The sequence below is a fragment of the Ictidomys tridecemlineatus genome, chromosome 8, assembly GCF_052094955.1.
Source record: "Ictidomys tridecemlineatus isolate mIctTri1 chromosome 8, mIctTri1.hap1, whole genome shotgun sequence".
NCBI lineage: Eukaryota > Metazoa > Chordata > Mammalia > Rodentia > Sciuridae > Ictidomys > Ictidomys tridecemlineatus.
Genome location: NC_135484.1, coordinates 87,712,726 through 87,739,224, shown reverse-complemented (window position 1 = coordinate 87,739,224; position 26,499 = coordinate 87,712,726). Strand labels below are relative to the sequence as shown.

General features: G+C 34.7%; 1 protein-coding gene across 4 annotated transcripts in view; it reads right to left on the bottom strand.

Annotated features, from left to right (window-relative positions):
* Positions 1 to 25,461, bottom strand: part of Lmbrd1 (LMBR1 domain containing 1) — a 102,332-nt gene extending 76,871 nt beyond the window's left edge. The window contains exons 1-3 of one of the 4 annotated variants that reach the window (XM_040282900.2): positions 25,333 to 25,461; positions 16,945 to 17,121; positions 8,346 to 8,406 (exon numbers count right to left, since the gene is read on the bottom strand). In XM_040282900.2, coding sequence (XP_040138834.1) covers positions 8,346 to 8,406; positions 16,945 to 16,971 — 88 coding nt within the window. In that variant the 5' untranslated portion in view covers positions 16,972 to 17,121; positions 25,333 to 25,461. Of the gene's footprint in view, positions 1 to 8,345; positions 8,407 to 16,944; positions 17,122 to 25,167 lie in introns of all 4 variants that reach the window. The other 3 variants (XM_040282899.2, XM_005334423.5, XM_078019811.1) reach the window with 3 other exon arrangements.
* Positions 25,462 to 26,499: the final 1,038 nt, after the last annotated feature.

Genomic DNA, 26,499 nt, shown 5'->3' with positions numbered 1-26,499 from the left:
TTCTCTGATTTTGATTCTTCTACTAGCTTAAAATTTAGTTTCCTCTTCTTTTTCTATTATCTTAAGGTAATAGGTTTAGGCACCTAAGAATTATTTTCTAATATAGAAGTTTAAAATTTCAAATTTCTCTAAGCACCATTAGAGCAGCATCCTATAAATTTTGATAAGTCCCATTTTTTATTTTCATGTAAAAATACTTTCCAGTTGCCTATGATTTATAATGACCCAAGGGTTATTCAGAAGTGCATTATTTAATTTCCAAATATTTATGGATTTCTAAGATTTCTTTCTTCTGAATGTGCCATCATACATGAATAGGTAAGCCTGAAGCTGATACACAGGTCTCTGAGGCTTTGTTGATTTTTCTTCAATATTTTTTCCACTCTGATCTTTTGATTAGATAATCTATCTTCAAGTTCACTGAGTTTTTTTCATCAGCCACATCTGATCCCATTGCTGATGGGACTATCTAATGAATTTTTCATTTCAGTTACCATACTCTTTAACTTCAGAATTTTTGTATGGTTCTTTAAAAAATCATTTCTATCTCCTTACTAAAAGTCTCAATTTGTCACACTTTCATTTAATTAAATAGTTTACTTTCTGCTTTTAACTGATAACAGGTATTTTGAAGCCTCTGTTTTTAAATCTAGAAATATTATTTCTGCTGTTTTCTTTATCATGGGTCACATTTTCCTATTTCTTTACATACTTAATAATTTTTGAAACTCAACATTTTAGACAATATATTTTATCAACTCTGGACTGTGTCATTATGCCTGAAGGTTGTCATTCCTGTTTTACAGTTTGTATCTTTATTCACTTACTTGTCAGAATTATATCTGTAAACTACAGCATTAAGTTGCTGCTGGTCTACCCAGTTGATTTTTGTTTATGGGTTGGTTTTTTTAAATTCTTCTTTTTATCTTCAAGCCTCAGTTTCTAGGGACTTCCAGTGTCTACATAGCTTAATGATCAACCAGTGACCAGAAAGAAATTTTACTCAAATGCCTTGAGCCAGTAAGTCCTCTAACCCTTGCCAATTACTCTATAATTGACAAGAGAGTGCATTAAAAGTTCAGGTCAAGTTTAAGTTGGCCCTGGGTTTTATTTTCTGCTGGGCTCTTTCTGGTCTTCTATATATGTGTATACAGCCCCTAGACAGGAGTGTATGACTAACTTGCATCCTCCTCATTCTCAGATATACATGTATACAGAAACAGTTGGATATGAGATTGTCTGTCATGACTACACCCTATGCAGGTAGAACTGCTGGCCTTTTCCAATTAGCTGACTCCAAGATTGTCAGTTACACTAATAATACTGCTAGAAATAAGCACCACCCATCTGAATAAGTCCCTTCCACCAGAACAGGACCGTTTCTGGTCTTAATGGCTTGCCCTGCCCTGGAGTTCCATCAGCAATAAACAACCTGGGAGTAGGATACAGCATCCCTAGATTAAAACATTGAACTACAACATTCTTGCAGCATTTATCAAACACCTATCAGACTGTTTTATGTCTTTGTCTGATTTCCAAAGCACTAGATTTTGGGGTTTTGTTCAATTTTTGTCCAGCTTTATGATTGTTTTTTTTGGGGGGGCGGATAGAAGAAAATCTGCCAACCTTCTTATCTAGCCATGGATAAAATTCCACCCCCAGCTCAATCTTAACTACATGGAAGCACATATAATCCTCTCTCATTAACAAAAATGGTAAAATTTACGTGAGTTCTCCAAGTTACACAGCAAATAAAGGACCCATTCATTTCACAAATATTTGAGCAACTACATACATGCCAGTAACTCTTCTAAATGCATCAAGGACCAAAAGAAACAAAAATGATATTTTTGTTAGTGTAGTATGAATTCTAGCAGGAGGATATAAACAATAAAATAAACTAAAATACATAGTGCATGAAAAGGTGATTAAGGTCTACAAGAAAAAAATACAATAAAATGGACCAAGATAAAAGGGACCATTAATTGAAGATAGAAAGACCTTTTCACACTCAATAACATTTGAGCAGACTTGAGGGTTAAAGGAGTTAAAGAAACTAATCAAGCAGATAACTGGAAGAAAAGCATTCCAGGCAAAGGGAACATAAAGTGGAGAATGGAAGGGAACAGTGAACCTGGAATGTTAAAGAACATTAACAGCAACATTAATATAATCAGTGGGGTAGAGATATATTAGGTATCCACTGCTGTGAAAAAGATTACCTAAACTTTGTAATTTAAAGAACATTTACTATGACAGATTCTGTGAGTCATGAATATGAGCCCAGTTTAGCTAAGTCCTTCAACTCAGGATTTCTCCCAAATCTGAAATCAAGATATTGGTCATCTAGCAGTTCTCTCAAGGCTCAAATGAAAGAGACCTTACTTCCCAACTCACTCACAGTTGTTGGCAGAATTCCATTCTATACTGGCTATTAGCTGGAGGATACTTTTAGTCCCTCCATGGGTTTGTCCATAAGGCAGTGTACTACAGGGAAGTTGCTTAATCAAAGAAAGAAAGAGAAAAGAGCCAGAGAGTACAAGCAAAAGTCATCATCTTTTATAACTTAATCTCAGAAGTGACATCCCATCCTTTTTGCCAATCCTCTTGTTAGAAGCCGATTACTAGGTCCACAACACACTGAAAAAGAGAGGATTATATATAGGGCATGAGTATTAGGAAGTAGAAGGCATTATGGGCCATCTTAAGAGGCAGCCAACCACAAGAGAGTAGTGGGAAATGAGGTCAGAGAGGTTTGTGAGGTGGGAAAGAATGCCAGATCATACAAAGCTCCATAGGTTCTAGTAATGACTTTGTCTTTTACTGTGAGTGAAATGGGAAAGTATTACAGGATTTTGAGCAGACTTGGCATAGGATATGTCATGTTTTTAAAAGATCACTATGATTTCTGTATTATGAATAAAAATCGATAGGTAAGAGATGTGTTAGGAGGTTCCTATAATAACCTAAAAAGAGACAACAGTGTGTTAAACAGTATAGTAGCCAGAAGGTAGTAAGAAGTAAATTCTAAAAGAATTCTTAAGATCAAATACAAGAAAATTTCCTGCCATATTTGATACAAAACATGAAAAAAATAGTTTCAAGGACAGTCTTCAAGATTTTTGGCCTGAGGAACTCTATCCTTCTGGTTGCTACACAGTACAACAAGGAAAATAATAGTATAGAAGATTGAGCTGCTCTGAACAAGTGAAATTTGAGGTTTTCTGGTAGAAATTCCTGTAACAGCTGCACAGAAGAATATGAAGTTCAAAAGAGGTTTACACAAAGATTTGAATTTGGAAGTTTGGCATATAAATGATATTTAGAATCAAGCAACAGTATAAAATCAATAAAGGACTAAGATAAAGAACAGATCCAAAGATTAAACCCTGGGCATTTCAACATTAAGAGGTCAAGAAGAAGAGAAAGAAGCTGCAAAGAAAACTTACAAGGCATAACCAAGGACGTAAAATGAAAAACCAAGATTATATGTTTCTTCACAATCTGGCATATAGAGGAAGGTTTATGATACCAATGGACAAACTCACACAAGTCACTCTAGCTATAAATCCAAGAGATTACTTATTTTTCTGATATTTCCACTTGGAAATGAGGAAAGAAATCCTTAGGCATTTAGGTCTCAAGAAGTTTTTATCTAGATAATCTCTTGAGCAGACTTAACCAGAAACTACTTAGGAAACATCCCCTAAGATTAACAATGTTTCTTTTAAAAGGAAGAAAAGGGAACAAACATGAAATAGGACACACACAAAAAAAATTAGACAGAACTGAGAACTATAAAGTCATACAAGAGCAGTTTTATGAAAGAAAATAGCAAAACACTTGAAGACATAATGAATAAATAAAATTAATAAAAAGGAAAAAAGAAATTGAAAGCTTAACCCATTAAGTTTTCAATTTTTCAAGTCTCAACTTTTTAATTCTAGGAACATTTCAACAAAATTGGCACAGATATAGTAAACTAGGTTGGAAATCATAATCTAGAGTTTACGTATAATTATACTAATATTAATATTATACCAATTAGTATGCCATAATATAATTATATGCCTATTATGTAATATATAATTATATATTACATACTAGTTTGTAAGTTTTTTTTAAACATTTGGGAATATATGACAAAATGGGTTTATGTTTCTGGGGTAGACAGAACATCTCCAGCCAAGGGAGTCTCCTGATTAGAAGATCACTACTAACATAGTGGAAATGGGCAGAAATAAGCAACTTCACATTTCATCTTCAACAAGCTCCAGGAAACTGTATCTCCTTTTCAGGTAGCTTCAGTTAACAGGATTGCTAATAACCAACAGACGGGGAATATCCGCAGGCAGATACAGCAATCATCCTGACTTCTATAAACTTGCCAGGAAAAAAACACCTGAGTTCTATTAATAAAACACAAGATCCCCTCCAAATGGAGCTTCCAGACCTTCGGATTTACAGAGATCCTTAAAGGCCATCTACAAATGAAAATTCTTTTTATAATGATACTAAGTTTTTATTTGCATTTCTTCTATGCTTAACATGAACTGATTGTTGGAACAGAAACAACAGTTGATAAAACTGCTGGCCTTTTAAAAGGAGAGAGAACAGTGGACTCATGCTATACTGCCAGTCATTTTGTATCCTTCAGGGGAAGAAGTAGTTTGGACTTTTATTCATGAAAGTAAACTGTCTATTAAATGTCCACCCTTAAGTATGTATCTTTTAATATTCTGTGGCAAGAGAAGTATACATAAAGCATACTTACTGGTTTCTTACAAATGTCTCAATATAATGCTATTCCAGTTATGAGATACACTACCGCATTTTTAAAAAATCCTCTTTTTTTGCTTGAAAGAACAACTGCCAAATGAGTAATGGTTTATCCAGACTTATGTATAAGGCAGTCTTTGTCAAAAATGAGCAGTGAACATTGAGCACTGTGGCATGCAACCACAGTCCCAGCTACTCAGGTGGTGGTGGGGCAGGAGGTTGCTTGAGTCCAGGACTTCAAGGCCATCCTGAGCAACATAGCAAGATCTCAAAATACAAGCAAGCAAATAAAACAACAACAAAAAAGAAACTGCAAAGAAAATAAGTAAATAACAGTATTTATTACCACCAATAAAACTCAAGCTTTCAAGAGAAAAATCAGAATTTAGGAATACTTGAATTTATCACCTTTAGAACTTGAGTTTCACAGCTTCCCAATACAAAAGGGCTTTTCTAATAAAAATAGTGGTGACAATATTGAATGTTTTTTCTAATGTATAATGATATATGTCAACATTTGAAAAACCTATATTATTCATTGAACCAATATTTTCCAAATGAATAAGGCAATAAAATGTCAAAAAACCATGTATAGGTAAAAGATTGATTCAAAGTGCAAATGGAATTTCAAGGCAATGAAGAATTAAAAGGCAGTGAACATATAAATTTAAATCAATAATTTGAAGGTAGTTAGCACTCTTAAATATTTTCATGGAGGAAGACAACTAAAACTACTTTAAGAAAATTTTAATAAGAGTTTAAACCTTTGTGACCAGTTTTGTTTTGTTTTTGTTTGGTTTTTCATAGAAACTGGCATCTTAGTTAGAACACTGGCATTAAAAGAACCTGACAAAGGTAGGAGAGCCCTGAAACAGCAGCTCTCCAAAAATATGTCTATAAGCTACTGTAAATTATCACTAATTAACATATGAAAATTAACCTTTGTCTAGAAAAGTGACTGCCAAATGATTTGTTACCAGATAGCTTTTCTTTTAAAAGCACACAAGAAAGACAGAAAACAACACAGAAGACAATTACAAGCCTGATTATTTTCCCTATTCCTCAAACCTCTCTAAATACATGCACAAAAAAACACATTATGAAAGCCATCACTTCTTCCTAGACCTGCCTGTGTTAAAATCAGAATCAGCATCATAAACATTTCAGTAATAGATTACCAAGCTCCCTATCATGCCAAGTAAAACAGAACTTCTGGACATGATCTAGCATTCCACATTATTAAAATGTCTCCAGAAAATTTCTGAAGCTTTCCTGGAGGTTCTATGCTGGTAGCCACTCCCATAGGAAACATCCTCAGAATCATTTGCTTAAAGGCAAATAGCTCCATCTTGGGAAATAAGATCTACTTTGAGCTCTGCCACTCACTAATAAGGTGATCTTTAACATCGACTTCTTCCTCTAGAAAAGGTAGAAAATACAAAAAAAAAAAAAAAAAGCAGGGTGGCGAGGAGACAAACATTTATGAAAATTTTTAAAAATGCTGAATATGAAAGTCTTGTACATTGCCTACAAGGTTAGACTGAAAATGTGCTGATGTATTGAGAGAGATTAGATAACTGTAGAATTTGATGGAGGCAACAGATAAATACAGTGCTTTGTATTTTTTTAGTTCTCAGAATCCAGAAGAAGATGTCTATGTAATAAGTAACTAGATAGTATCTAGCATTTCAGAAGAAAAAGCTGGGTTTGAGAATAATAATTATCTTAGAAACCACACAATTATTTCCTTTCAGGTTCTTTGCTGTAGGTAGATCATCATTGAGTTGAAGCCAAAGGCCTTGGTGGATAGTTAAAAGATGTGACTAACTTTATAATAATAACCATTAATAATATCCAATTAAATTTTGTTTTGACTTCATGGTCAACGAAAAATTCTATTCATCATTTGGCTTTTCATGCAAATTTCTTCCCTAGACCAGTGTGTCTCAACTATCCTAACCCAAGGAAGTTATATTTTTCAGCATAGCCTAAGTTCTGCAGAGAATTAGCCCTAAGGCCCTAAAGCACCTATTATTTGTAAGGACTGACTCATTTCCTAATATTTTAAATTCTATTATAGACACTTTATCCTTGTGAGGACTGAAGACATACTATCCTTGGGAGAACTGAGAAAAATACTAAAAGCCTTTTCTGTAGGTTTAATTTCCTACATGATACTAACTTCAAAGAGCTGATGAAGTAATATTCTGGCTTACAAGTCTCTGTGACCTTGGTTTTAATAGATTAGTTCAGTAGCCTCTGGGTTCAATGATAAGATGTGGTTCCTGGACTTAGACTTCCCTAACATGTAAATTGGCTTATCCTGTTACATGTCTACAGGATAATCTTATCTTATTGTTACACAAGTGACAGGCTCCTCCACCAAAATTGTTTTTGAAGAAGTAAGCCATATCCTTCCAATAAATTTGTACTGAAAAGGCAACATTCTACTTAATAAGAACCATATCAACAGTTTTAACATTACATTTATAAAAAATTTAATGTATAAATAGGAAATATTAAATTCTTTTCTTTGTCCTTTAGGTTTTTTATTTAGAAATAATTTTAGACATGTAGAATAGTTGCAAAAGTAGTACCAAGAGTTGCCATATACCCTTCAGCCAGCATCCTTTAATGTAACATCTTACATAATTGTACAAAATTTATCAAAACAAGAAAATTAAAGCTGGTATAATACTAGTAACTAACTACAGAAGTTACCCAAATGTCACCACTTTCCCTATTAATGCCATTTTTAGAAATATTATTCAATATTAAAATACTATAAAGACTTTTCCAAACCTATACCAAAAGGATAGAATTTCACAATGGGTCCTTTATATTTTAGATCAGGAGAAAAGACAAAGGTTAGAACCAAAACAGCTAAATTAAAAAATCAATGAAACACTTGAAAAAAATTCCCATTAACAGAAATTTCTGTTTTTTAAAGTTTCCAACTAAAATCTTATACATCTTATTTACTGATGAAAAAAATGGCATCTCTTTTCTAAATAAGAAATCTTACATTTTTAAATAGCACAAGTCTCATGATTATTTGAAAAGAAAAAAAAATGTAGGTAGTTATTATAAATTTGTAAGATCTAATAGTAGAAAAAGGGGAGGGGAATGGGAAGGAAGAAAGGCTACCTATCGACCATAGCCTCTGAATTAAATACCTCTGTATAGCACAATAAAGGTACTGGTGAAAATTCCCCTTCCAAGAGAGCTTTCTACTATTGTCAACACTTACCAAAAAAATTCTGGAAAACAGATTTTTAAATAAAGAGCACAATTAAGTATGGGAAATCAGCAATATTAACATAAGGGACATGAAAATAAAGTAATCAGATCGAACTACCACAAAGAAGTTATAAGCTAACCTAAAAGATGCAAAATAGGCACTAATAGTTTTAGAATATTGAGAATGAAGACATATTATTTATTCATTCCTGGTATAAAAGAAAACAATAATCTCATATTTGATATCAAAATTAAAAGTTTATATGTAGCTTTATTCTACATTCTGATAGCAGCCCAAATAGGAAATATAACAAAAAGATACTTACTATAATAGCCATATAATACAGTGTCCTCAATCTGTTTGCTGACATTAGCATTAGCCCAGTCCTAGGACAGTAAGGAAACAATAGCAATATTAATTTTAACATCCACCTGCCCAACAGTTAAGATTTAATTTGACAGAATTTCACTTCTAAAGTTTATCATTAATTCAAATAAGGTATGGTCTATATCTTCAAAAAAATGAGAGGCAGACAAGTAAACAGACAAATTTCAATATGGAAATGCTTAGATAAGATAACACAGTTCTGGGGAAGCACCAAGGCACCTAACTGAACTGAAGATCAGGAATAGATTTCCCAAAATTATCTAAAATGAGAGACCAAAGGTAAAAGAAGATGTTTTTAGGGAAAAGGAAAGAAAATAGAAAGAAAATGATGAAAGAGGAAAGAGGAATATGCATGGAGTTAGAAAAACTGAAAGAAGCTAAGTACAGATTCACTAGAAAAACAAAAACAAAAACCAGAAAACAGGTGGAATAAGGGAAAGGAAGAGCATATGTTGAAGAGATTTGTGAGTCATAGTAAGTATTTTGGACTTTGTCCTAAAGGTAATGAAAAATGGTGATGAATTTATGCAGACATTAACAAATGTAATTTGTATTTTATAAAATAAGATTTGAACAGATTATCACTTTTGAAATATATAAAAGTCCATCTAAACTCCTTTGCATTCATCCCCATAAATGTTCTTTCAACTAATAAACTTATATTTCAAATTAATCTTGTCAATAGAAAAAAAAATCTATATACTACTGAGTCAGAATGAAGGTATAATAATATCAATATTATCAATAATATCAATATTTTTGTCTAATACCCTAAATTCTGTGCATGCAAAAAATTAAACCTGGAGAGTCTATGGAACTGGTCATTGATATTAAGTTGCAAGGTTCAAATTCGAATGCAGGTCATTTTTTTTTAATAAACATTTCAGGAATTCAAGTTAGTGTCAACATTTACTATAAGTGCTGTTAAGGAAATTATCAACACTTAATTTTCTTAAAATAACTTAGGATTTTTCTTTTCTTCTTCTTTTTGCCTACAAATACATCTAGCAATGAACATCTATGAATTTCTTGCTGATAAATAACTAAAATAAAAATGTGGACGATCCAAACTTGCAAGTGCAAAACCTATATACAAAATGAACAATAATACTTCCAAACAGCTATAAAAATATAGCTTAATAAATCAAATTTTAAAAATGAACTATATAAAGAAAACTAACCTAACTGTAGATTATTAAAGTTCTAGATAAGTGGAAAATCACCTGTGCAACATGAAAGATTATAAATACTAATTCACGCAAATTAATCTATAAAAATAATATATATTGCCAATCAAAACCCCAGTGTACTGAGTGAGCCAGGCATGATAGCATGTGCCTATAGTCCCAATTACTTGGCAGGCTAAGGTGAGAAAATTGCTTGAACTCAGAAGTTCAGTGATAGCATGGCCAATATAGCAAGACCTTTTCTCTTAAAAGAAAGAAAAAGTAGAGAGAGAGAGGGGAGAAAACAGGAAGAAAGAACGAAGGGAAGGGCAAGGGAGGGAGGGAGGAAAGAAGAAATCCCAATGTACCAAGGGAGTATGTTAATATGTTAAAAAAGACCAACAATAAGTAATTTCCTAATTACTATATTTTACTAGTAAAACATGAAAATGTTTTATTTTAATAATGTTTAATTTAACTAACTGGCATGATAGAAAACAATAATATGAAGTAGTCGCAAAATGTGGAGTTGAAAGCATTTCCTTCACATTAATAGGAGACTCTATGATCTAGATATCCTTTGTTGAATCCATCCTAAAAATATTCACAAGTTAAGACAGATATCAGTACAGGGACATTTTTAACAGTAGTAGTGGCCAATGAATGACTTTGAGATTCTTACTGATTTCCCTGGCAACAAGATAGCCTGAACAGGGCGGCCTCCCTTTCCCACACAAGAGGAATACACTTAATTTCAACTACTCCTGGGACAAAGGAGCCCACAGTCTTCATCAGTTATTCAGCAGTGAGAATGTCCTAACACCCTCTGAACAGCTTGTACCTACTCAGCTCAGACTACTTGACACTGAAGTCCCAAGTGTTTATCTATCTACAAGACCACTCTTCTAACTCCCCTATAAGATAGAAGAAAGGAGGTTGAAGTACTGAAGTATCTGCACTTGGGAGAGCTTATTCTTGCATATATTTCAACTTATGCATGAACATAAGCACTTGTTGATTTTTATTCCAGTAAATGACAGTCTACACCAAGCAACAATAACGGTTTTTGCTTAAAAGCTCTTTGCCCAACCATATTCAGTATAGTGTTGTTTAAAACTGAAGAAAATCTAAATACCCCAGGAAAAATGGTAAAACATATTATGGTATATTCATAACAGAGAATATCACACAGACATTAAAAACAAACCTATTAAAAAACAGCCATAGAAACATACACATGAAGTACTTTTGAATAGAGGGAAGAGAACATATTGCCACCATTAGTTATAACACATGCAACCAACTCTTTAGGGGAAAGAAAAGGGGGAGGAACAAAAGAAACACCTAAAATATTTTTAAAAAGTCAAAGAAAGCATACTAGTACTTACTAACTAGAATGGAAAGCCCTGAGGAAAATTCTATGTAATGATTAGAAATTTTTTCCTCAATGATTTAAATATCCAAATGCATATATACATAATCCCCAAAGCTTCACCTCCTAAGAGATGTACTTCCTTAGTGATTGCTTATGCATCAAATTGGAAGTGTAAAAAGATTTCTGATGAAGATGATCAAATTAAGAATAATTTATCGATGGACTAGAGGATAATTACAGCTTTTTTACTTATAACATTTCATGCAAAGTCCCTAGGAGTTTCCAAGACAGCCCCAAGAAGTAGTAATGTCCTCAACAGAACACTGGATAGGGCAAAAGGGTGGGAGGGGAAAGGAGGAGTCATGGGGGTAAAAAAGATGGTGGAATGAGATGGATATCATTACTCTGAATACATGTATGAAGACAAGAATGGTGTGAATATACTTTATATACAACCAGAGATATGAAAAATTGTGCTCTATATGTGTAACATGAATTGTAATGCATTCTGCTGTCATATATAACAAATTAGAATTTTAAAAAATTCAAACTTAAAAATTGGACAAGAGCCCAAACCCAGGGGGAAGTGGGGGGGGGGAGTTGAAAGTAGAAATTTTGAAAGTAATTTATATCCAAATAATCATTCAAATTTAACATCTTTTACTCTACAAGTTTCTTGTGTTTAACCAATCATTGAGGCAATAGAGAGTAAAACTGTTACTATTTTAAAGCTACAAATATGTGTAAAATACACAACATCACTCAAGTACCATTAGTGTATTTGGCTTTTATGCACTCCTCTGCCTCCAAAATATTTGATATATTGTCAAGAAAGCTTACTTTATTAAATCTTCTTTCTTTTACGTTTTGAAAACCACTATACCCATGATATGTTTTATAAACTATTGCCTCCCAGAGTAGAAACAAAAAGAAACTTCAATCACTTAAGACTCAAAGGAATGTAAAGACACTCAAAAATTAATACTAAATAGAGACTACTACAGAAGAATATTTCAGAAGAAAAGAAAATGATATGAATTCCATAGAACAAAAATGTAGTAGGGTCACATATATAAATTCATTTTCCTATCCTTCAAGATGACTTTCTAAAACCTGGTGTCCAACCTAAAATTCCAACATGACTCTCCATACTTTTACCTGATAACCTCACCTTAGATCAGTAATTCTCATTCAGAAGCCATTTTGTTCCCATGGGCATTTGGAAATGTCTAGAGACATCAGGCAGAGGGAGGAATAGGCATCTGTTAAGTAGACATCTGCAAAACTTAGGAGAGTCCCTCACCACAAAGAATTATCCAGCACAAAATGTCAATGGTGGGGAACTACTGACTTAGAGGTCTGGCCTACCTCAGCATCTGTCAAGCATCTTACACCTGCAATGACACACTATCTCCACTCTCAAAAATTCTTCCTATTCTAATGAAGTTTAAAGTATACAAACTCAACTAATTCCCATTAACCTCAAAGAGATAAAGACATCACCACAACAAATAAAAACACAGATGCCCACCTAGAGAACAAAATTTCCTGAAAAGTTGACAGTATTCTTTATCACTACATCCTCACCTCGCTATCCATATTTAACCCACTCCAACCTGTCTGTCCTACTGCTATGCTAAAATTATTCTTCATAGTTACCAATGACCAAATCCAGCTGTCATTTCTTTACCCCTTTCACTTAACCTTCCAACAACACTCAAAAAAGCAATCATTCTCTATTCCTGAAATATTCTTCTCCTACTTTCCTTATCTACTTTTCTTCTTACTTCTCGGGTTCCAGCTTCTTCCCTTTGACTGGCCTCTACATATTGAAGCACTCCAATGTCAAGTCTTCTCTCACTACTCAGTCTCCCCAGTTACCAGTATACAGCTCTGACATTCATGTTTACTCCCAAATATTTCTCTCCAGTCCTACCTCTCTTCAGAGCTTCAACTTCCTACTTGATACCTACACTTGCAAATATATAATGGTTACTTTGAAGGTGACTTATTTAAAACACATTTTTTCCCTCTACACTCCCTCATATACCCATGTGCATGCTTATGCTCTGTTATTCCTTTAGACTTCCCTATATCTCTAAGCTGTATAAAAACGTAGGCACTCCAATTTTCTTTTACTTTCATCCTGTCATATCCAATCCATGAACAAATTCTTGAGTTCTACCTCCAAAATATATATTACTTTTAATCATTTTTGTCCACTAGCACCACTCCAATTCAACTTACCTGCACCTTTTACCTTCATTAACTTTCTATTAAGAGAAAAATCCAAATTCATTAACATGAAAAAAATTATAAGCCATTTGGCCCTTGCCTTCCACTGGTTCTTAGCTTATACAAAAGCAAAACCTCAATACCACACTTCAGTCAAAAAAGCCAATTCATCCTGCCTAAAGTCTTTTGTATTTGCTGAGAATTCTCTTTTTGCTCTTAGCTGGCTGTCATCTAACCCACTAGTTTGGTTTACCTCAGCAGTCTGGCCTCCCTATCACCATTTCTGTGTTAACCACACCTAAATAGACTTTTGTGTCAATATATTATATATCCTTGTAGAATTTATCACTAATACAGTACCTTGTTGCATTTATTTGTTGACCATTTGTCTGGCTTTACATACTCTTAAGCTCCATGTGAATTGCAATCTCATTTATTTTCATCATAATCTCCAGAAACTACCTTGTCTACCACATACTATGTACTTAATAAATAGTAAATAAATGTATTTAAGGTTCAGAGAACAAGACAAAGTTCTAAGATATAATACCCACTGTTTGAAAATAGGAATAAGGAAGCAACAGAGTTCAACCCAGATATGTTGTAATAGCAGGCCGCAAAGAGATTAATCACTAGGGGACAAGAGTAAATAAATACTAAGTGTTTTGATGCCATATCTTAACTACTAGCTTTGAATTTTTTTACATGTTGTATAAAATAAAGAATATTTATTCATATTAGTGTCAACTTATCATTTTTAATGGTATAGTTCACTATCCAAAGTCACTGGCCAACTACACAAGACTGTTTAATAGAGCACTTATAGCTAAGCTTTAAGGTCTTTTTTTAATATAAAAAGTTGATTACTTCACAAGAAGTTAGAAACAAAGCAGTTATTTAGTTACAATTATCTACAATGCTTTATGTTAAAAGAAATGTCAACAGAAACAACTTGGGCATTGTAATGTACAGCTTCCATAAAAAGGCAGAGAAAGCAGGAATTTAGGAATAAGAAGTGTATGTTAGATGCTGGGCATGGGTGCTGCTTGCTTGTAATCCCACCTACTCTGGAGAATGAGGCAGGAGGATCCAAAGTTCGAGGCCAGACAATGAAATTTAATGAGACTCTACCTCAAATAAAATAAAAAGAACTGGAAATGTAGATCATTTGGTAGAGCCCTGAGTTAATCTCCAGTACCAAAAAAGAGATTGGAATGGAAAGGAGAGTGGAGGGAAGGAGAGACAAAAGCACATTAAAATGCAAGTATCACTCACTATGGAAAGCAATACCAGAACATATTGCTAACCAACATACATTTATAGCAACAAATAAACCTGGAATAGATCTAAAGCCATTGTGGCATATTTACATTAACATGACTATATTTATAGTTATAGCATAACATCTGAAGAACTAATTGTTAAATACTTTACACTTTCCTTAGTCGTTGAGTACGTGAAAAGAATTCAGCAGTAGCTTTCTGGAGAAGAGTTTATCAGTGAAAAGTTTTAAAAATGTTTTTGGTTCTACTTTTGAGAGTTAGCAAACAGGCTGACTCCAAATGAAAACTGTGAATTTTATTCAACAAAAGAGAAGATAAGAAGAGAAAGCCAAAGAGAGAGGGAAAGAGGAAGAAAGTGGAAGGGAGACATACAAAGAATGTTTCAAGGTATCAAAAAAGTGTCAATGTACAGAGAAAAAAAAAATTATACATTGTCTAAATTGAAGGGGCTAAACCAAACAACACTAGAGATAAATAAAGAAAATAGATGGGTGTGGTGGCACAGGCCTGTAATCTCAGCAGTTCTGGAGGCTGAGACAGGAGGATTGTGAATTCAAAGCTAGCCTCAGCAAAGGAAAGGCACTAAGCAACTCAGTGAGGCCCTGTCTCTAAGTAAAATACAAAATAGGGCTGGAGATGTGGCTCAGTGGTCAAGTGCCCCTGAGTTCAATTCCTGGTACTCCCCAACCCACCCCGCCACCCCCAAAAAGTAAAAGTACAACCTACAGTTTTATTATCCTAATAATAATTTTTAAAAGCTTTGTATTAAGTATGAGAAATTCATCATGAATTCTGTTCCCTTCTAGTCATTTATATCACATTTATATTTAATAACTATAAAGTAAGCACATAAATTACCACTGTGTATTTTCTTCTTTTAGGAGAAATTTAATAAGCAGTCTAAATTTTAACAAGTAATATTTTTGCTCTTTAGGAAGATAAATTCTTAAAATTTTGCTCAAATGAATATAATGCAATTTCACCAAAAACAGACAAACAAACAATAATTAAAATCATCACCCAGGCAATGACTGCTAAAAATATGGGCACAAAACAACTACTTACTTAATCTAGGAGAGAGTTCACAATTTCATGAAAATATTTACTTGAGAAATTTCAAGATGAAAATATTTCCCCACAAAATCTAAAATCAAATATTCTAAATTCACAACTAAAAACTCCTATTCAAACAATAGTTGTACAGGAATAATTACACTGTTTCTATTATATCTGCAAAAAAATTATGTATATATCATATATAATATATGTATGTATGTATATATATATATATATATGCATAGCATATATGTGTATATATGTATGTTATTTAACTTCACAGAGAATAGTCTAGAAGTTTATAATTATGTCTTATCCATCTGGAATTATCATACACATACACACACACACACACACACACACACACACACACACACAGGTGTATATTTAGCAGAAGCGGGGATTGAACCTAGGACCTTCCAATATGCTAAGCAGCAGTCTACCCTACATAACACACGCCTCGACACCTTAACTACAGTTTTTAAATAAAAAGAATATTCAGACATTCTTAAAATGTCTAAATGGTTTATGCAAGAAACAACCATTTACATAGTTATAGGAAATCAAACATTTCTATGGAATTTAGATTTAAAATGAAATATTTCTCAGATAATAACCTTATAATGTTAATATCAATCATTTAAGTACTGTGTACACAATTATTAAAGGTATATTACTTCTTGCCCAATAAAAAAAGCAGAAATTTTAAGTATACCACACACATACACAAACACACACACAAAAAAATGGTCATTTTTCTTAAAATAATGTTTCAGCCCAAAATATGGGCTGAAATAATGTTTTGCTTTATTATGACAGTTCAATACACAATATGAATTGCTTAAATGAAAACAACAACAATAGACTCCTTAGCAGAAATCCCATTTACTGAGCTACTTGAAAGTATCTTTTACTTAAGAGGCCATCTTCTCAAGAAACCTCATGAAACAAGAGCTCTGAAACCAGATTGCAGAACTTCAAATTCCAGTTACAATACTGACAAGCTGAACCTTGGTTTTTCATCCATAAAACTATGGATAATCTTATCTACATTGTAGGGTTGTTTAGGAGATCAAACAAAGTTAATATATGTAAAACGCTTAAAATAGAGACTGACACATAGTAAATATTCAACAAATGTTAGCTTCAAAAGAGTTGTGAGAAACACAAGAATAAATCTATTATGCTTAAAATATTTTCAGATCAACAAAAGGCATTTCTCACATTTGCAAGGTTATTGAATTCATGGTTCTTATGTCAATTAATAGTTTGCTTCTAGTTTACCATGTTGCATTCTTAGCCTTTATACTTCATTTCTATTCTTATTTCAACCCAGATACAAAAAAAGGAAACACAAAATACACTGGACTTAATTGCTCAGAACTTGAAAGAAAAAAAATTACATAGTATGATAATACATACCTTAAATGTGCCATTTTGATTTTTCATGTAAGAAACCAAAAATATATCCACTGGAAGAAGTGCTGATGTGATAAGTGCAATTGCTAGAGAAAAAATCGCTGTTATGGTGGAGACAACTTCACTTTCTCTCTGACTTTGGTATTTACGAACATATATCCAGCAAAACGCTAAAATAGCCTGAAATGGAACAAAAAGGATGTTTATTACTCCCCTATGTATTTTCCAACCCTGAATTTGTATGTGTTTAAAGGTTTCCAGTAAAAAAAAACTTTATGTAATGTGAAGGTTCTTCTACATGTACAATTAAAAAATTGTAAAATTTAGCATTTTCAAAATCTGTTTCATGAATGTAGTACAACTTTGCTTCAATGCTAACACATACATTACTGATAACAGTGCTCAGTTACATATACCCTCACAAAATACAGTGTTACCATTAGTGGTTACATACAATGTCATAATTATAACCAGTTTTGAATACCTTTTTCCCGTGGATCTCTCCATCCAAAGGAAATATAACTAGATGTTGTCCTAACCTAGGCTTATTACTGAAGTGACATGGAATATAACTTAGACTGAAATTAACTTTTGAAAGTTCAAAAGATTAACTGGCAATAATTATTATGCAATTACTATAATTCAAATTTTAAAGGGCTTTAAATAAAGAAAAATCAATAAAGAAAATGGATTCATATGCAGAGCAAATGAGAAAAAGTACACCCAGAGATACTTCAGTGAACCTCTCTTGTCAATCAGGTACTCTTGATAACTTTATCAAGACCTTTCTAACAACTGAATTACCAAAGTGATTCTCTAACTTTAGGGAGTATCAGAATCAAGTAGAGAGTTTATTAAACCACAGAATGCTGGCCCCCAACCCCAGATTCTGAGATTCAAGAGGTCTGAAGTGAGCTTAAAATTTTGCATTAGTAATAGATTCTCAGATGCTGCTGCTATTGGTCCAGGGAATATATTTCAAGAGTATCCACTCTACTCAATTATAGGGGGTTGCAGACATATGAAATCAATGTTTTTCAGCCTTGACTATGAGTTAGAATCACCTGTGTAGGTTTAAAATATCTTTTGGAACCAAACAGGCATTTCTTTAAAAAGAAACACAAAAGGCCAACAAATATATGAAAAATGTTCAATGTCTCTAGCAATCAGAGAAATGTAAATCAAAACTATATTAAGATTTCATCTCCTGCCAATAAAAAAGACAATTATAAAGAACACAAATAAAGGTACACTTGTTCATTGCTGGTGGGACTACAAATAAGTACAACTACTCTGGAAAGCAACATACAAAGTTCTCAAAAAACTAGGCATGGAACCACGATATGACAGTTATCCCACCCCTTGGTAGTTATGTGAAAGAACTGAAATCAGCATACTATAGTGATATAGTCACTTCAGTGTTTATAGCAGCACACTTCAAGGTAGCCAAATTATGGAATCAGCCTCAATGCCCATCAATAGATGAATGAATTAAAAAACTGTGGTTATATATATTCAATACAATTTTACTCAGCCATAAAGAATGAAATTATAGCATTTACTGGTAAATGGATGGAAATCAAGAACAGCATGCCAAATAAAATAAGCCAGTCTCAAAAAAATCAAGGATCAAATGTTTTCCTTCCTATGTGGAAGCTACAGCAAAATAGAAGGGAAAAAAAAAAGAGGAGGATTGGATATCATAAACCTATGCAAAAAATTAGTAAAGAAGGAGACAGAGAGGGAAAGAGGAGGGATGAGAAAGGAAAGGGAAATGTGGAATGAATTTGTTTTTTAAATTATGCTATGGGCATATACAAATATACAATAGTGAATTTCACCTTTATGTATAAATAGAAAGAACCAAACAAAAATAAATAAATACACAGCAAAAGGAGGAACAGTAAAGAGGAGGAAGGAAAATGGGCTGAGGCAGGAGGAGAAGGAATGCAGGGGGATTGGGGGGTACATGAACTGACATAGAATTCCATGCATGTACAAATTTGCCAAGATGAACCCAACTATACTATTTATAACTGTAAGGCTCTATTAAAAATAAATAATATATAAAGCTAAATAAAATACATAGTTTTTGCTTCCCCCACAACTCCCTATCAAGTCAATTAGGGTCCTCTAGGCATCAGTATTTTAAATGCCTGAGGATTCAATCAGCCAAACTTGAAAACCATTATTCTAAATAAAGTAAGAGTTTTGGGACAAAAGCCTTGTTTTGTCCTTTCACTTTCAAGAACGATCTGTTATTTCCTTTCTAGGCATCCCAGTTCAGATGTCTGCATGGAAATAATAAAACCATCTAATTAGTTTTACAGTTTTCAATTTCTCTTACCACAATCAAGATATAAGAACAGTTTCACCACCCCAGAAAATTTCCCTTTATCCCTTTGTAATTAACCATGCTCTTTACCCTCACAACTACTATCTATTATCTGCCTCTATAATTTCTGTCTTCTCTAGAATGTCATTAGGTACTCATATAGTAGTATTCTGTCATTTGAGTTTGGCTTTTCACATGACACAATGCATTTGAAATCCAAGTTGTGACTCATTCCTTCACATTGCTGTCATTTCAACTGGTGACAGATCAACAGGAAGAAAAAAAAAAACAGGTGAGAAAAGATTTAGACTTTAGAACCTAGATGTTGGTATAAAACAAAACAACAAAAAAAGGACTTGGAGCAGGCACAGTGGTACAAGCCTATAATCTAAGAAACTCAGGAGGCTGAGATAGGAGGATCCCAAGTTCAAAGGCAGTGTTAGCAACTTAACAAGGCCCTAAGCAATTTAGCAAGACCCTGCCTCAAAATAAAATATATATATATATATAAAGGGCTGGGGATGGCTCAGTGATTAAGCTTTAAGTGTAATCACTAGTACAAAAAAAATAAAAGGACCTAGACTTAAATTCTGGTTTAACTGTTTAATAATATTTTTTTGTTTTGAGTTTGATTTAAAAATTTAAAATAAATAAATAAATAAATATTTTAAATGTTCCTTAAATTTGTTTTGAATTCATTGGCATCTGAGACTTATCTTACTATTCTTACAGAGTACTCAACACAAAGTGCTCAACAAAATTTGTTAGATTTTGAGAAATATCTGCACTTTTATAAATTTCAAAGTGGTTGGTATAATCAAAAGGAAGGAGTATGCCAGCATCAAGAAGACAAATTAAAAAGGGGGAACCAGGCAAATAGGTAAGGCATGGGTTTTGACTTTTGGGTTTCAGAATCCCTTTACATTTTAAAAGAACCAAAAAAATCTTGTTTATGTAGGTTTGTTGTAGCAATATAATTGTACCATAAATAAACCAATGTCTTATAAAATAAGCATAAGAATTCCTTCACAGAAGATTGTAAGAATTAAATGAGATGTTTTACAAAGTGGTTAGCTATAGTAACTGCTTAAAAAATAGGAATTATAGGCTGGGGATGTGGCTCAAGCGTTAGCGCACTCGCCTGGCATGTGTGCCGCCCGGGTTCGATCCTCAGGACCACATACAAGCAAAGATGTTGTGTCCACCGAAAACTAAAAAATAAATATTAAAATTCTCTCTCTCTCTCTCTTTAAAAAAAAAAAAGAAGTATGGTTGTCCATTGTACTTTAAAAAAAATAGGAATTATTATGAAGTGTCATTCAAAACAATATTTTAGAGCATTTTATAAAGTAAACTAATATATAACTTTGTTAAAATTCAGAAAAGATTTAAAAATAGTTCCCCAACTCCTCCCAAGAGATTCTGACTTAACTAGCCTAGATACTGGGATTTTAAAAATTCCCTAGGTAGTTTTAATGAGTGGCTAAGGTTGAAAACCAATGGAGCAGAGGAAGGAATGAGAATAAAGGAGCAGTTACTAAACTAATAAGCATACATACTTCTGGGATCCTGTTAAACAGCAATTCTGATCCAGTGAAGTTGGGACAATATATTTTCTATTTCTAACCAGTTCTCAGATGATACACTTTAAGAAACAAGATAAACTTGCTTTACAGAAATGAAGATCATCTCTATAGTACTGGAAAAAACAATTGAAAGATGGATTGAATCAAATTATTGAGGACATTGGGAATTAAGTAGAAAGTTTATAACTGCTATAGTAAACACAGTATATAAGCATGAAAGACCAAATTTAATCATTTTTATGTGGTAGAAGAAATTGAAATCCACTCTGGTCAAGATCACAAAAGTAGGAACATGTGTGTCACAATTCTTCAGTAGATGTCTGGCAGCAGTTCTAAAAGCCTGAAGTCCCCAGACCCTGCTTGTCCCCAAATCTCAATTCAAACTTTCAACTCAAAAATGAAAACTATTCTCATAATAATACTAAGATGTCATATGCCTTTTTCACTCATGGTTAAAGTGAAAAGCCACAGTAGATTAAACTGTTGGTGCATTACCACAAATCAAGACAATGGCATCAGACTGCCAGTTGTCACTGCCTTCTTTACTATCTCACACACACACACACACACACACACACACACACACAAGCAATTTAACTGAAGACTGTGCTTGAAAAAGCAGTAAAAATTTTGTTAAATTTTGACCCATGATATTTTTATAAATACTTCGGGTTAAAATATAAAGCATGAGTAAAGTCCTCCCACTGCATACCAAGGTATGATGGCTGTTCACCAAGAAAACGTGAAAACTTAAAGAGTCAAAAGTAGAACCAGCTACTCTTTTCAAGCAAAACTATTTTTACTTGAAAGAAAAACTGAAACTGATAATTCAGTTTTGGATATTTAGCAAATTTTATCAAATGAACAAAGAAAACAATCTCTTCAAGAAAAACTAACAATATTTTTTAACCAGTGTTAAAATTCAAGCTTTCAAATGAAAATAAGAATTTTGGCTTCATAATAGCTGCCATTCTCACTGGAGTGAGCTGATATCTTAGAGTAGTTTTGATTTGCATTTCTCTAATTGCTAGAGATGATGAACATTTTTTCATATATTTGTTGATTGATTGTATATCCTCTTCTGAGAATTGTCTGTTCATGTCCTTGGCCCACTTATTGATCGGGTTATTTGCTTTTTTGGTGCTTAGCTTTTTGAGTTCTTTATATACCCTAGGGATTAGTGATCTATCTGATATGTGAGGGGTAAAAATTTGCTCCAAAGATGTAGACTCTCTATTCACCTCACAGATTAGTGTTGGCGAGGATGTGGGGGAAAAGGCACACTTATACATTGCTGGTGGAACTTCAAATTGGGCAGCCAATATGGAAAGCAGTATGGAGATTCCTTGGAAAACTGGGAATGGAACCACCATTTCAACCAGCTATTCCTCTCCTCAGTCTAACCCAAAAGACTTAAAATCAGCATACTACAGGGACACAGCCTTATCAATGTTTATAACAACACAATTCACAATAGTTAAACTGTGGAACCAACCTAGATGCCCTACAGTAGATGAATGGGTTAAAAAAAATGTGGCATATACACACAGTGGGATATTACTCAGCAATAAAAGAGAATAAAATCATGGCATTTGCAGGTAAATGGATGGAGTTGGAAAAGATAATGCTAAGTGAAGTTAGCCAATCCCAAAAAAACCAAATGCTAAATATTTCCTCTGATATAAGGTGACTGACTCATAATGGGGTAGGGATGAGGAGCATGGAAGGAATAGACCAACCCTACATAGGGCAGAGGGGTGGGATGGGAAGGGAGGGGGCAGGGGGGTAGCAATGATAGTAGAATGTGATGGACATCATCATCCAAAGTACATGTATGAAGACATAAATTGGTGTGAGCACACTTTATATACAAAGAGAGATATGAAAAATTGTGCTGTATATGTGTAATAAGAATTGTAAGGCATTCCACTGTCATATATTTAAAAAATAAAATCAATTAAAAAATAAAAATTTTTAAAAAAAGAAAGAATTTTGGAAAAGTTGTGAGCTTGACAAATTCTCAATACTCGGAAGTTTGAGACATTTCTGATAAGATCAGTAGTGATTTAATGAATGTGACATTTGGATATGTTATAATGAAATGTATCCATATTTGGCCAGGTGGGATGGTGCAGGCCTGTAATCCCAACTACTCAGGACACTGAGGGAGGGAGATTATAAATTCAAGGCTGGCCTAGGCAATTTAGTGAGATTGCCCCCATCTCAAAAAAAATGGTTTGGTAGTAAAAGTACTCAGTAGTAAAGTATCACCGGGCTCAATCCCTAGTACTGCAAAAAGAAAAAAAAATGCATTCATATTTGGAAAATGTGCATGACTCAGTTAACCAGTATTTTCTAAATGGTCAACATACTGTCTTATAAAACTATGCATGGGTAAAAGATCCATTCAAAGTCCATGTTGGACTAATGAATTTTAATATATCAAGGAAAAGTCATTGACAGGGTTTCAGATTGCATATTGCAACTAAACATAAGAAGCTTCTAACTGTTGAGCTTTGGTGTAATAGCCAATACCATCTGCAACTATACATAAAATACTTCTCTGCTTCTAACCACGTATTGTTGAAACTGGATTTTCTTCATATACTTCAACCAAAATAACTCAAAAGACTGAATGAAAAAGTAGATATAAGAATCCAGTTCTCTTCTAAAACCAGAAATTAAATATATCTACAGAAATTTAAACAATGATTCGCATTACTAATTTTTTTCCCCACTCCAATATCCAGGTTACTGGTTTATTAACTGTCTTCTCATTTCATTTGTTCCTGCTGTGCTTTTACTAATTAAAGTGGGCTTTCCTCTTCTATCTAAAATCTATCTCAATACTCACTTTCAAAGTTGTTCTCTATTCCCAGAAACACTATTTCTTTTTAAAACTCCTGCTTTCATTGCTTAAAATACATGTTTCAAGAATTTTCTTTTTCCCACCTATCTCCAAGCCTTGCTAAAGGCCATGTTTTGTTTCATTTGCATCCTTCTACAAATTACAGAAAACCTATTGTAGTTTAAATGCTTATTCACCAACCACTGACACAATAATCCCGCTAGACTTTAATACTAGTTGCATACTTGTTTATTTTCTTCCAAATAAACTAAATATGATGGGTTGGAAAACCAGGGAATTCTCCAAGCACAGGAGTGGATGGCTCTGAAGGCCACAGCCAACCCTTAGTGTTTCCAGTTTCTTCATGAGGGGGTAAAGCATATTCTGATGCAAAGGCATCTGTGAAAGTGAGGGCAGCAAGAAAAGCCTTTCCTTACATTTTCAATAGTTTTTCTTTCCTTTTTCTTTTTTTTTTTTTTTGTAGTTTCTGCTAAAAAATTTACTAACAGAACACATAAGAGACACTTCTAGGGAATCTCATAAATTCAAATAAGTGGGATTTCTAGAAGTGAAAAGTTTTGTTTTGTTTCGCTTGTAATGCAGGAAGTCAAAATACATTGGAACAGAAAACAACAGGGCAGGATGAAGGCAAAGGACGAAAGAATTCTGAGAACGTAGAGGGATATAAAGAAGAACAAATTGGGGGAAAAAGAATTGTCTTTTGGGGTAGAGAAGTAAAAACAAGGCCATTTGGGGCCATTACAGTCCCATAGAATAATCAAAAACAAGAATCTTGGGGAACAGAAGGCCCTTGAGGTAAAATGGGAGTAACATACTCTGGCATTGGCCTTAGAAAGAGGTTACCGCTCTACCTTACAATTGTTCTACAATTGGCAATAAAAGATTGAAAAGAATGTGACACCTCAAAGTCAGAACCAGTAGCTCACGTCATCAAGGCGGAATCGCACAATGGGCACTGAAGGCTGCCAATGATAGGGAACATGGAGGAAAAAAACATTTAGAAAATCTGACTAGTCAACAACGCCAGCGCCTACAAAACTGCAAAAGACCTGGCGCTGCCGCCGCACACCTGTACTAGAGGTACAGCCTTATGGGGATGAAAGGCCACCACACCCTTCTCAACCCGAGGGTCTCTTCCGCCTACAGACCTCCGGCCCCAGGCCTCAATCAAGGCTTGGGGCAAGAGTTTCGGTAAATGACACCAGCTCTTCAGACGTCATCGGTGAAATGGAAGCAAAAGAGGCCGGAAATCAGCTCCCCCTCCTCGACTTCCCGGAGCCGCCCCCGCCCCCGCGATGGAAAGCAACCCAGAGTCCCAGCTAAAAGCAGGGCGGGGCAAGGAGGGTCTCCAGGGCCTGGAGAGGCCAGCGGGAGGACCGGCCCCTCCCTTCTCCCACCAGTGCAGACACTGGGGAAACTCCAAGCGCCTCCCCTACCAGTAGTAAGAGGCCGAATATGCACCAGCCGATCACCAGCTCGGCTGAAGCCGCGCCAGCAGTCACCGCCGCCATCTTCGCTTCCGGTCCGGACAGGCCTGAGCGAAGGGGATAGGGAAGGGGGAGGGGGAAAGGGGAGAGGGCGAGGGACGCGGAACCGCTCACCCTAAAGGTTAAAGGGGCGGAGGGGGCGGAGCAACTGGTTGCCTAGGAGACCCGACCCGCGAGCGTCCCCTGGCGTCGAGCCGGGCGGGACGGGAAGAACGGGCTAGGGGCGGGGCACGCCCGGACGCAGTGACATCATCGAGCTGGTTTGCCTCACACCGGCTGAGTTCCAAAGGACGAGGTCGTCTCACAGCAACACAGCATTTTTGGAATGTTTAACCTAGCCTAAGCGGATGGACTGAGAGAGCCAAGAAATTCTGGAAAGCATGGACTATATACATGTGGAGATTCAAACGAATTTTACGGATTTCCACTTCCCGAAAATGTAGAATGGGTGATATGATTATCAAAACTCACCAGAATGCAGGAAGAGAATATCTTGACTCAGACTAAGTTTACCCACTGCCCCCAAAGACTTTCTAATTTGCTGGCCGTGATGCCAGGCAGGGCAACTGCTTGGCTAGACGTTTCCTTATCATATTGTGGCCTTTTTGTTTAGATCTGTGCATACTTGTGAATTCAGTTTGTGAACATTCAAAATGAGATGATAGGCTTTTATAATATTCAGAAGTAAACAAGACAGACACTGCCATAGGTCATAGTGAAACAGAGGAAGAGAACTCCTGGGATGCCTTGGCTGGGTCCACTGGTGTGTTTAGCGTGAGTTTTATCACTGAGTTTAACAAGCATAGTCTGTGATGTAGGCCAAACACAACTTTGTGAATGAACATCATCGTCTGTTTACAATTTCTTATATTATCCGTTACCTAGGACCCACTTCTGGCAGGAAACTTGCAGTAGTTAAGGGATGGCCTGGTAATTCTACCAGGACAGAATAAGGAGGGAAGAAGAGAATAGGAGAGAATGTAATTGTAATGTGAACCGGTATCATAAACGAATAAGTTCTCTGTGCTTGCAGATGTTTGAACTTTACTCTACTGTGGTACATTCACAACTCTGGAGACCTCTTTCTTATAGTTTCCTTGAAGAGACACTTCTTCCAGATAGAGTTCTTCAAACATCCCCAAGGTATACTGGAGGACAGTTTTGATTATTCTGTTAATGTCTTCTAATCCTCTCCTAGGATCTCTCTTGGTTGGAGAACAACCCAGTCCAGTTCTCCCCCATTCACCTCAACATAGCTCAAATCTCCTCTATTGGAAATGA